Raw genomic sequence first — 11,680 nt, 5'->3', positions numbered from 1 at the left:
CTTTGCTTAATCATGAAATTTTAATTGAGGGATGGATCCCATAAAAGAGAGTTGATGCGTCATTTTAATAAAACAAAATATGAAAGCAATATGTATGTATTAATTATAATTTTCGTGTTGTAGTATTTGATGCTAAGTGTAATCAGCATCGTCATCAGAGCGACTAAATATAATGTATCTGGAGAGAAAAAAACAGAAAAGACGCGAATTTTTTATTTAGTCCAAGTCTTTCATGTGGTATTTTACTATTTTCTTTAACCGTATGGCTTCTTAAATTTAAATTTAGAACATCTAAAAAATTTTACGATTCGTTAATTGTATGTATGAATATGAATCCGCCAAGTAATTTAAAGAATGAAGTAGGAAAAAGATGGAGGAGAGGTAGGTTTCACAGATGTGAAACTCAAGTATGCAGAGGTGAAATTTACTCACCTCTTTTTCTGTCTTTACTTCAAAGCATGTAAAAGAAGACCAATATTTTTGGAAAAGTATGTCTCATTATCAGTTAAAAAAAGAAGAAGAAAATCTCTTTTTCGGTATGGCCGTCTTCCTGATTACATGATTGAATAGTAAAAGATATGATTTGTTTCTCAGTTCATCGACAAGTCTGGGCAAAAACAGAATGAGAAAAGGAAGATTGTCAAGGGGCAATAATGATGGAATCAGGAAGACCAGAGAAGAGAGAAGGGAGAGAATAGGGCCTGAGTTTTCTGACTTGATACCAAGAATTGAGGACTTTGAGGTCCCTGTCTGTCCCTGTGAATGCCACTTGAATCCCAATGTTGCAGCCACCTCCTCCATTGTTTTGACACTCTGAAACTGGCACTGCACAGTCTTGGTTGTTCAGGCACACACTTTCCCCAGAACATCCTTCACACCCAAAGCTCTTCCATATCAGATTCTCAAGAGTTCCCCCTTTAAACTCCAGAATCTGCTCAAACCATCCCACTTAGGATGATACACATGAAGTATACAGTATTGCATAGGATACTTAAATAATTTATTCAGACAACATTGTCAACATATGATGGCTGAACTGAGAATTTGGACAGTAAACAGTTAGGAAAAACAAAACATAAGTCTGTCTTCACAAGTTTTGAGCAAGTCAAATGATGTTACCAGAGTGAAACTAGTGATGGTGTGAGAGTTGTCTGAAAACATAATTGGAGCAGATATTGCTGCATACTGATGTCCCGCAAAAGCTACCATGAATCCACCAGATTTGGCCTGATCAATAATAACATCACAGAAAACTGCTCATACTGGATCATGCTCATGATCTTAACTTCTAAACATGCAGATTATTATACCTCTACTTTTCTCTGACCTTCTAAACCAAAAGCACTAGTATAACCTCATAACATCTACGAATCAGATCATTGCATATGAATGAAGAGTTCAATGTGAAACCGGAAGAATCACAAGAGAAATTCACATACTTAACTGAACTCAAATGGTTTTTTGGTCATCATGGTTTAAACCATACCCTTATCCATTCATTTACATCGTATTATCTGGGTCATATAAAGGATTCAATGAACACATGCACAGGTGAACAGTTAATTAATAATATTTAACTATTCTACTTGTAGCTCCCATTTGAGAAACTAGACTAAATTCTAAGTTTAATGAGTCACAATACAATCAAATCACCTTTAGTTAAGTTGTTTAGAATTATCCTTAGAACATATGAATCAAATATACATGGATAAAACCATTTCATACCGGGTCAAAAGAGCTTCCATTGATGGTAAGAAAAGAGATCTGATCAACCTGTGGCCGGAATACAGCAAGTTGAGCAGCATTGCCGGAGAGGTTGAGACGGCTATCACACGGCGAGAGCTGTGGACCTTGGTTAAGAAAGAAGGAATTCTTGTTGGAAAATGCAATACCAAAGCTAAAACCATCACCTCTCTGAACTTTAGTATCAGAGCATGGACTATAGACGTCATTTCCATCTGCAGCATCTGCCCCAAAAACGACCATCAATATCACTATGCCCATCTTCAATTTGGCACAGCCCTCTTCTTCCATTGTCCTCAATCTCATAACAGAAAACTACAGGAAGAAAAATTAGATGGTTTTATAATCTGAGTTCCTAGAGAGCTATCAACGAGGTCACATAGTTCTATAATATGAAGAAGAGGACAAGCTTTGTGGTGATAAAAACAAAGTGTGAAGGTGAATATTTCACTATAAGACTAAAATGTTCAAATTATATTAGCTTCAAAGGTGGAAAACAGGAATCTTAGAATGCTATCCATCTCTGTGAATTATTTCCCGAAGAAGAATTCCCAACCAACATATCGCTTTTCCAGACTACAAGTAATTCATGTAATCATTGGCCAAGAAAGTGTATCCATTGGCTTCATCTATGTAGCCAGTATACTGCTGCAACATGTAAGAACAATAAACCTAACATGCTCTATCTGTTATGAGCAGTATTAGGATATGATAGATATAATTTACCTTAAAATGTGCGTTTTATTTGTTTGTATTAGTTTTTTTGAAAAAAAAATCATTTATTTTATTAATAACTTTAATTTCATATAACTCTCACGCTTATAAAACTTCACAAATCATTATTTAGAAGACAACTATGTATTGCATAAGTTAACGTCTGTGTGCATTCATGCAATACATGGGTTGGTGTTCTAATTTTACTAGCATGTTGCATTTAAATTTCGTCAAACCCATCATAACATTTCAGTGTGAAAAAAAAAGAGAGAGACTCATGATTGAGTTACCCCAAAATTTTTATGGGATTCTCTTGTTATGGACAAAAGAATATCTTTTTTTTTCCCTTGAGTGAGCTAACAAATAAAAAAGCTTGTCTTATCATTTCTGTCAACTTGTTCATTCTTGGTTTTGCCCCCAATGAGCAAGTCTCAAAAAGTTTGCTAACAATAAATATAATATTTAAGTGCTAAGTGGAGTGATCAACTACTCTTTTCTCATTGCACATTGTTTAAATCTAATTTGGAGGTTTCAGAATAATTTTTTTGTTGCTGGTCAAAAGAAGAATAATTTTTTTGTTTTTAATTTTTTTAAAAATTTCAATGCATATAAAATTTAAAATAAAAATAATATCCTAATAGTCAATTTTTCAAAAAGTAAATTTTTCACTTAAAAATTAGAGTTAATATAATCTTTGGTCCATCAAATTTGCTTTCATTCTGATATTGAATTCTCAAGTTTCAAACTATAAGTTTTGATTTCTCAAGGGTCAATGGAGTTTGAATTTTTACTGAATTATAGAGACTAATGTTTTAAATAAAAGAAACTTGAGGGACTAAAATCTATGATTTGAAATTTGAGAGACTAAAATCAAAACGAGGACAAACTTAAAGAATCAAAAATTAAATTAGCCCCTAAAATTATTGCTTAAAAATTTTGAATTTAAACTATTAAAACTGTATTTAAATGAGCTGAGTGTGGGAATGAGTACAATGATACTCATCAACGGTGAGTATTGCAATTAGTTCGGATTTGGCACCTTCCCATTGTCATTTAGATTTACTAATGACAATGATGCTATATATCATATATAGAAAATATGCCATTTAACTAAATTGAAGATTAGGCATAAAATATGGTAATAAATTTCATCTTTATCTTTTTTTCCCCCGGGGTGGTCCCAGAAATGTTACCTCGTTTTGACAAGTGTAAAAAAGCTGCGTTTTGTGAGCTGTTTGGTTTTTGTTTAGGAAAAGAAATAAAAAGAGATGGCAGGAAGAGTGGAATAAAGCCGTAAAGGATCTTCCTTTTGATAATTTTGGATCTTTTTATTCATTTCTGCTAATTAATTAATTGGCTGGATACTCCCTTTTATTCCTCACTTTCTCTTTTTAATTAATATTATGATAAGTATGAAATTTTTCTAAATCAATATAATATAATATTTATACTATTATTTTAAAAAACCATTTTTATCCAACTTAAAAAAATTAAATTGCATAGTTTCTATACTTATTATATGTTAATCATTTTTATTTTAAATATAACCATTTAATAATAATGTGGTAACCACATATAGAATAAAAAATTATATATTTATTTATATATATAAAATATCAAATTCTGCATAAAGCACATGCTAAAGAAAAGTGCAATGCACAAATAAATACCCTAAAAGGGAATCGAAATTCTGACAAGGGCAAGGGAGTAACGGGAAGGGGTGAGTTTCCGAGTCACGGACTCGCTCGACTCGTAGGCATTTTTAATTAGGTCAAGTTGGGGTTTTTATAAGGTTTAGAAATCGCTGTTTGACTCAAAAGCAGAGTGAATTATGAGTGAAAGGATGGAGAAGAAGCAGATCTGAAAGCCAAGGAAATCTGCAAGCTAAGAGGCCCCGTTGAGGTTTCTGGTTAAACCTAGAAAGAGGAAATATATCAAATGCTTTGAGCCTTATTTTTCTGGCTTCTGAAACAGTCAGAAAATGCCGCGTCCTTGTTTTCACAAGCTTGTTCTTCCATCCACCGTCCAAGCCGGTCAACTGGTACCTAAATTTCCCTCCTTTCGCTCTTCCTATCTTCTTCGACGGAGTTTCTTCGTTGTTTTCTTCGCAAGTTTTTATAATTGATGCTGGACTGGCCGTATTCTTCTTTTCATGAGAAATTTGAGTGAGAGTTAAAAAAATTGGCAACATAGCGCGTCTTGGTTTTGATTCTGCTTCTGCAACTTAAGATTTTTTTCCCCCCTTCAAACGCCAATTCCTTTCGCTCTTGTTTTATCTTCTAAGGTATGATGGGTTATTCTGGATGCTCATGGGTTGTCAATCTATATTTTGACTAAGGAAAGTATTTTCAAAGGTTTTTGCACATAGAAGAATGCGTTGCCAATGTAGCTCCGTCACTGAAATCGTTGGTTTCTCATATGAGGGTTTTATTTCATGTGTTTTGGCCTTTGTTACTGTAGGGAAGACTACTTTAGTGGAAATAATATAAAATGAATATTTTTATAGGGCTAAGTTTTTAAGATTTTAGAATTTATGCCTTCTTGAGCTGAATTCTAATGTTACACTTGACTAGATTGGTTAGTTCATAATCATTTCTTTGTCAATAGTGCTCATAAACGTAAGCCTTTGAGTCTTCCTGGGCATTATATTTCTAATTGAAAATGTCGTGGAAAACCGTCAAATTCATTATTTTCTTGAAGTGGGGGTGTCGTAGAAAAGCACTCAACAGTCTAGACTATCAAGTATTCTGGGCAAAAAATAAGGATTTGACTTCAATAGAAGGAAACGTACTCCTCTGTCTGAGTAACCTGAGTTCTTTACGGTGAAGTTGAATTGAGGCAGGAAGCACTTTAAATAATTCGAAGATATTAATGTAAGGTACTCATATCAAAAGCATCTACCAATGAGGTTAGTCAGGCATTCCATCCCTTCCTAGTGGCATTGGCGTTTGAAGTGAGCTATTATTCTAAGATTGGCTCAAAAGCTTTCCTTCTAAAAGTTCGTTAGGGGGTTAATAAAGATGAAATCCTACAGTTGGTAGGGGTGACTTTTGGATGATTAAGTTCTCTCTTCTTTGCAACTTCGGTTTCTGAATTACAAGATGACCACCTGGGAAGAAATCAAATCCTTTTGCTTTCCTCTCTTTTTTTTTTTTTTGCAATGAAGGAATTTATAAAACGGGATATCATGATAAACGATATATCTAAACAATTAGCTGTTCTATCATGTAGCTTGCGAACACTTGGTGGGAGAATGCTTCTTGTATATATTGTTTTTGTTGTTATATCATTTATTGTGACCATTTTTATGTTTCTTGCAAGTTGATTTGCGGCTACTTCTCTCCCTTTTTCCCCAACCCTCAGGGACTTTTCTGACTAGTAGTAGTAACTGGGAAGCTTAACAAGTTAACATTCCTTCTTAATTTGGTCCTTTTCTGTGAATAGCCTATTTTTGGGTTTCCTAGGATTAATGTATAGATAATCAATGTTTAAGTTTTTCACGCTTCCACAATCATGTTTACTTTATATAGCACCCGTAATTTTTTTCCTCTCTCCGATATCTTCTCTTTTTGCGGGGTGAGGGCTGTGTAGCTCTCTGATGTGATGGATGGGCATGACCAGATTGATTCTCTATTTAATTCTGTAGTTAATTTTAATTTTGTAATAGTGGTAGAAAGTTCGATCTGCAGTCTCACATTGTGAGTATTTGCTAACGATTGAAATCTAACTTGTGGACTGCAGAGGGTTCCAGATTATTTTTTGAGGAAATTTGGGGGGGAGCTCTCTACAATTGCTACCCTTAGTGTTCCTGATGGCAGTGTCTGGCGTATTTGTATAAAAAAGGTAGACAACAACTTTTGGCTCCATGATGGGTGGAAGGAGTTTGTTCAACGTTACTCCATTGGTGTTGGATGCTTTTTGGTGTTCAGATATGAAGGGAATTCATCTTTCAATGTTCATATTTTCAACTTGGCTGCTTCTGAGATAAACTATCAATTAGCCAATCGAAATAGTGATGAACGGCCTTACTTTTCCAACCAACATATTTTTGAGGAAATGGAAGATGAAGATTCCATAGAATACTCGGATTCAACACCTTCACATTTAACCCCTGGTGCATTTAATAACAAGGTTATTGCTGGATCTGCAGATCAATTGACACCTGGCAAGAATTATACTCCTTCACCATTGCAGAATTTGTTTAATGGGTCTAAACTTAATAGCATAAACTGGGGAGACACCATATCTTCAAAGGGTGCCAATTCACAAAACAATCAATTGACCAGAGATAAAGGTGTTCAGTTCAATGCAGCTGAGTTTAAAAGGTCTACTGAAGAGTTGAAATTGCGCGCTTCCAATAATGAAACGCAGAGAGTTAAAAAAACTGTAAGAAAAAGACGGAAAACTGATCCTAGTAAGCTCTAACATGACTTCATCATCTTTAGTCATTGTTGGTTAAAATATTGAATTTTCTCATGAATTCAGTTTTTGGATATGCAGATGGTGAAGAATCCTCTCCTCATCATGAAGAGGAGGTAGAAATGCGTTTTAGATTTTATGAAAGTGCTTCTGCGAGAAAAAGAACTGTGACAGCAGAAGAAAGAGAAAGAGCTGTTAATGCTGCAAAAGCATATGAACCGCCTAATCCTTTTTGTAGAGTTGTCCTGCGGCCTTCCTACCTGTATAGGGGATGCATAATGGTGAGCCATTGGATTTAATATGACAACATTTTGACAAAATCTCTATTTTGGTCCCCCAAAAAATGAATGTAGAATCAATTTGCTTCCTCAAAGACTTTACGTATCACTTTAGGTAGGTTTTGATTGTGTTTCAACTTCATAGAATATTTGATCCTTGAAAGATTGTACTGTGTCATTTTAGTACTTTTCAGAGGATGAAGTTGAATCAAGGTTACATCTATAATTACCAAAGAGATAGAAGCAATTACTAAGGGAGCTCTAAACCTTTTTCCCCCATCTTCACTATTTTTTTCTCACGTGAAATTTCTCATGTTTGTTTTTCCAGTATTTGCCTTCTTGCTTTGCAGAAAAGCATCTGAATGGGGTTTCAGGTTTCATCAAACTCCAGATTACTGAGGGGAGACAGTGGCCGGTTCGCTGTCTTTATAGAGGGGGCAGAGCGAAGTTAAGCCAGGGCTGGTTCGAATTCGCCCAGGATAACAACCTTGGGGAAGGCGATGTCTGTGTATTTGAGCTGCTTAGAATGAGGGAAGTGGTGCTGAAGGTTACTATATTCCAAGTCCTCGAAGAAGATGTGGGATTGTTGAACCCTCCCATGCAGCAAAACCAAAGCATGAGCCCAACCTCAAAATTGTTGAACAGTCCCTTGCAGCAAGATGTGAGCCCCATTAAAATGATTAGAAATTAGCAGCTTCAGATCAATTCCTGACGCCTCAAGTCAAGTGTATTATCATGTACCTCTTGCTTCTGTGTGATCAGTTTATTACTCATCTAATTTCTTAATGTGGAACTTAGATGCTTTTTCCTTGTCCATATAAATTTCAGATTGACTTAAAAGTGGAACTAAGTTAATGTAGTCTTGTTACAGATATACGTTTTTCCTTTTTTGGGACTCCCCCCCCCCCCCTCTTGCTATGGCTTGTAAATAGATTGGTTAGTCTAGCTGCTGATGGGAAACTTGAGTCTAAAGGATGGTACTTGTGCTGTTTCACATCATTTTTTGCCTCCTGGTACTCTCCGTAGAATGTTGTTTATATCTCCACCCGAATGTTGTGTTGGCTTAAATTACTGCGCGCCCCCGCACGCACTCTTTGCAGCTGGCTTTACCTAAAAGCGAAGGCAACACCAAGTTACAGACTCCAAGATTACTTCTTTTATGTGTCCCGTGGTATTTGGCCATGTTGACAATTGTTTTTGGAATTGATAATCATAAAGTGTCCAAAGATTTTATGTTAAAAAAAAAAAGGGCAAGTTTTATCTCATCAGGCGATGTTGGCTGTGTGGATTGCGTGATATCATTATCAAATTCTTAAATAGATTTTAACCAAAAAGTCTTATTCAATGATTTTATTGAGTGTTTTTTTTTTCGGCCTTCTTTTATGTTTTTTTTTTGTGGGAAATCTATGTTGTCTGGTCCTTTTTTTTTGTTTTTTTAATTGGCGCTTTTAACAATGTTTTTTTTTCCATCTTTTTTCTCTTCAATAAGTGCCAGATCTACTCTTTTAATATGATCATTTTGAATCATATTTTTTGTATGACTATTCATCCATTTTAACATCTTTATATTTGCTACCTTATTAACCTTTTAGAGCCCAACATTCATATAGCATTGGTGATCTTATCCTTCATAATAGTGATCTTATCCTTCATAATAACATTGTTTATCTTGTAGCAAATCAATAAGACCATATAACATTGCTAGTCTTATTGTAGTTTTTGTTTTACAAAAAGGAAAATGACAAAAACTATTTCTCAAAGAATAAATTGAGACACATGACATGACCTTATAAAAGATTACATTTTAATTTGATCCAAAAATCTACAACAACAGCACCATTCCATGGGCAACCAAATAACAAACAAATAAAAGGGGCGTGCATGTACAGGGTTGATTCACCGATCTGCATATTGTCTGACACGAAATATCCGAACTCTTAACACAATGTCCTTCCTCTTGATCAGCTCAAACACACACACATCTCCTTCCTTGACCTCATTGTCCATCTTAAACTTAGCCCACCCTTCTCCTATGTTCATTCCATTCCCTGACCCATTCCTGTTAAAGCATCGAGCTTCCCACTGCTTCCCCTTCACGTTCTCCAGTTTTATCTTCTCTGACCCTCCTCCTAGATACTTCACTGCAAAACGTGCCGGTACATACTGCATCCCCACAAATTGCATATCATTGTTACACAATCATCACCATATCAATAAATGTACTACAAATTTAATTTGGATATGGTGCTTTCAAAATAGTTTAACAAGGTATACATGTAAACTAAGAATTCAATATCAGTCATTATATAAGGAAGCTAATAACTAATGAATGGTGGTAGACTTGATGAATATGACTTGCTCAGAGGTATTGTACTCAATAGTGTACTCTGTCTCCTACATTTATCATTATTTAAAAAAATGATTTAAGAGAGAATTTTAAAGAAACTAATATGCATTTTTGATAAGTAATTAATTTAACTAATTCTCTTAATGATTTAATCTATCCAAATTATGAATGCATACTGTATATTAAGGATTAGAGGTAGTAATTGTAATAGAATTAATAAACATATTGTACTTACCACAAAACTGTTGTATAAGTTGTGAGGTCTCAAGACAGCCCTGAAAGAAGGAAAGTCAGACCTGTACTTGTCAGCTGCTTGAAGAACTTTGGCTCTTAATCTATCTGATATGTGCCTCTTCTTGTATGATTTTGATTTCACTGTTTGTTTGAGAACCCTTTCTACGTGGTCCTCTTTCTTTTCTCTTCCTCTGCGTCTTCCTTCTTCCGATCTCCTCCTCCTCCTTCTACGATTTGAGCCTCCATCACTTTGTTCATCATTTTCACTGGCACTACGTTCACGCCTCCTCCTTTTTCTTTGAAATGCAGATCTTGAAGAAGGAGAAGAATAGCGTTTTCTTCTTTCTCTTTTGGATGCTTGGTCTACGAATTTAGTGAAGCCTCGTCTTTTTGTTGGAGAATTGGATTTAGATGGAGAAGGAGAAGTGGATTCGGATGAAGAAGTGCTATAGTAGAGATTATGTTCTTCATATGCATGAGTAGAATCATCCTCGTCATCAGGAAAATATTCTTCAGTAAAGTGATGGCCAATACCACCATCATAATCACCACCACCACCACCACCATTACCATTACAATTATCATTATTATCATTATCATTATGATTTTGACTCCAGTGATGATCATGGTCGTTGCTCTTTGATGATTCTGAGGAGGCAACCTGGTTTCTCTCAGGACTTGGAATTTGGGAAGGGTATTGAATTTCTGATCCACTCATGTCAAATATTAGAACATGAAATCTTGAATCTCCTTCGTATCTGAAAACCAGAAAGTGTTCATTGGTGATGGAGTAGTATTCCAAAAACTTGTCCCAACCTTCTGAGAACCAAACATCACCATCTTCTTCACTCTTCTCCAAACCAATTTTCCATTCTCGAGCATTAGGATCACGTAAGGTAATAACTGGGGAGAAATCTTCCCCATGGTGATTCACAAACGTCTTAGGAACTCTCTGCGAATATCAGGGGCCAAACTTATCAAACTCAATCACAAACACAAATTTCTTAATCCCCTTGCAAATATATACACACAAACAGAACATATGTAGGGCATCATTCAAGTGAGTCTCTGTTTTCTCAGTAACCAAACAGACCCAAAAATCTCCTTTGGTTTTAAGCTTTTCCTAATTCTATCATGTAAACAAAAGGCCTCTCTTAAACCCAATTTGCTTCTTAAAAAGATTTACATGTTCATTATTCGGAGTTAAAATGGAAATCTATATTATATTCTCAGAGCTACGAGGAAATTTAAGTCAGTCTCTGTTTTCCCAGAAAAAAAGTAGATTAAGTTCCTATTATGGTTTTCCAATCCACAGAAGTTGAACTATATCTAACTCAACCGGGATAGCAAAGCACGTAAAGGTAATTCCCACAGATTTAAAATGGAAGCATCCTAGCCCTCTCTGTTTGGTTTTCTTGGGAACAAAACAGATGTTTAAAATAAAATCCTTTTTATGACAGAACATTCATAATGTTAGAGGGTGGGAAAAACAAACTTAGAAAAAGCAGGAGAGCAGATTGAACATTACCAATCTTTTGTCAAGAATCGTAGTGGGAAGTATTATCTTGAAAAAATGCGCCGGTTTGCCGGCCGGCAAGCTCCATCGCCGGCGATTTGTTCCTTCTCTCATCTCTTGAATGAAAAAAATTTAAAAAAACTTCCTGTAGACTATTTTACAAAAATTTAATGTAGGTTTTACAGCATTAAACACACAAAGGTAAACGAAGCTGCAAGGCATTGATTAGTTATAATCGTATCAATTGTTTTATTATCTGTTTATGTGAATGTAAAAAGAATGATTTTTTTTTTTGCCAGAGAATAAAAAGAATGATTATTATCATATAATCATATGCTTGGAGCTGTGTTGATACCGGATGAGTGAGATTTTGTATGAGATTTCTTTTTATATATAAATTATAAATTATCTTTTCCGTTGTACTAAAAA

At 35.1% G+C, this 11,680-nt stretch overlaps 3 protein-coding genes across 3 annotated transcripts; 1 reads left to right on the top strand and 2 right to left on the bottom strand.

The window, feature by feature from the left end:
* Positions 1-472: 472 nt before the first annotated feature.
* Positions 473-2,004, bottom strand: LOC114733757 (uncharacterized). The gene is made up of 3 exons (XM_028921253.1): positions 1,726-2,004; positions 1,120-1,227; positions 473-931 (listed from the first exon to the last, which is right to left on the bottom strand). The coding sequence occupies exons 1-3, from the start codon at positions 2,002-2,004 to the stop codon at positions 641-643; spliced, it is 678 nt and encodes a 225-aa protein (XP_028777086.1). The 3' UTR covers positions 473-640.
* A 2,249-nt stretch (positions 2,005-4,253) lies between these two features.
* Positions 4,254-8,162, top strand: LOC114733753 (B3 domain-containing transcription factor VRN1). The gene is made up of 4 exons (XM_028921250.1): positions 4,254-4,498; positions 6,199-6,871; positions 6,958-7,157; positions 7,483-8,162. The coding sequence occupies exons 1-4, from the start codon at positions 4,439-4,441 to the stop codon at positions 7,843-7,845; spliced, it is 1,296 nt and encodes a 431-aa protein (XP_028777083.1). The 5' UTR covers positions 4,254-4,438; the 3' UTR covers positions 7,846-8,162.
* Positions 8,163-8,802: 640 nt separating this feature from the next.
* Positions 8,803-11,636, bottom strand: LOC114733752 (B3 domain-containing transcription factor VRN1-like). The gene is made up of 3 exons (XM_028921249.1): positions 11,264-11,636; positions 9,737-10,687; positions 8,803-9,317 (listed from the first exon to the last, which is right to left on the bottom strand). The coding sequence occupies exons 1-3, from the start codon at positions 11,363-11,365 to the stop codon at positions 9,051-9,053; spliced, it is 1,320 nt and encodes a 439-aa protein (XP_028777082.1). The 5' UTR covers positions 11,366-11,636; the 3' UTR covers positions 8,803-9,050.
* Between the last annotated feature and the right edge of the window lie 44 nt (positions 11,637-11,680).

Source organism: Neltuma alba, unplaced genomic scaffold (assembly GCF_004799145.2).
Source record: "Neltuma alba isolate B1F8T4 unplaced genomic scaffold, ASM479914v2 tig00013031_pilon, whole genome shotgun sequence".
Classification (NCBI taxonomy): domain Eukaryota; kingdom Viridiplantae; phylum Streptophyta; class Magnoliopsida; order Fabales; family Fabaceae; genus Neltuma; species Neltuma alba.
Note: the sequence above shows the minus strand (reverse complement) of the source record. Positions and strands in the feature narration are given on the sequence as shown.

What these genes read in the sequence shown, in the direction of transcription:
- LOC114733753 (XM_028921250.1), top strand. Translation starts at nt 4,439, where the DNA reads ATGCCGCGTCCTTGTTTTCACAAGCTTGTTCTTCCATCCACCGTCCAA. An exon ending in AAGACGGAAAACTGATCCTA is followed by an intron (nt 6,872 to 6,957) that starts GTAAGCTCTAAC and finishes TTGGATATGCAG; the next exon opens with ATGGTGAAGAATCCTCTCCT. An exon ending in TGTATAGGGGATGCATAATG is followed by an intron (nt 7,158 to 7,482) that starts GTGAGCCATTGG and finishes TTGTTTTTCCAG; the next exon opens with TATTTGCCTTCTTGCTTTGC.
- LOC114733752 (XM_028921249.1), bottom strand. Translation starts at nt 11,365, where the DNA reads ATGAGAGAAGGAACAAATCGCCGGCGATGGAGCTTGCCGGCCGGCAAA. An exon ending in CGATTCTTGACAAAAGATTG is followed by an intron (nt 10,688 to 11,263) that starts GTAATGTTCAAT and finishes TGATATTCGCAG; the next exon opens with AGAGTTCCTAAGACGTTTGT. An exon ending in ACTTATACAACAGTTTTGTG is followed by an intron (nt 9,318 to 9,736) that starts GTAAGTACAATA and finishes GTGGGGATGCAG; the next exon opens with TATGTACCGGCACGTTTTGC.
- LOC114733757 (XM_028921253.1), bottom strand. Translation starts at nt 2,004, where the DNA reads ATGGGCATAGTGATATTGATGGTCGTTTTTGGGGCAGATGCTGCAGAT. An exon ending in ATGGAAGCTCTTTTGACCCG is followed by an intron (nt 1,228 to 1,725) that starts GTATGAAATGGT and finishes ATTATTGATCAG; the next exon opens with GCCAAATCTGGTGGATTCAT. An exon ending in CCATCACTAGTTTCACTCTG is followed by an intron (nt 932 to 1,119) that starts GTAACATCATTT and finishes TGGTTTGAGCAG; the next exon opens with ATTCTGGAGTTTAAAGGGGG.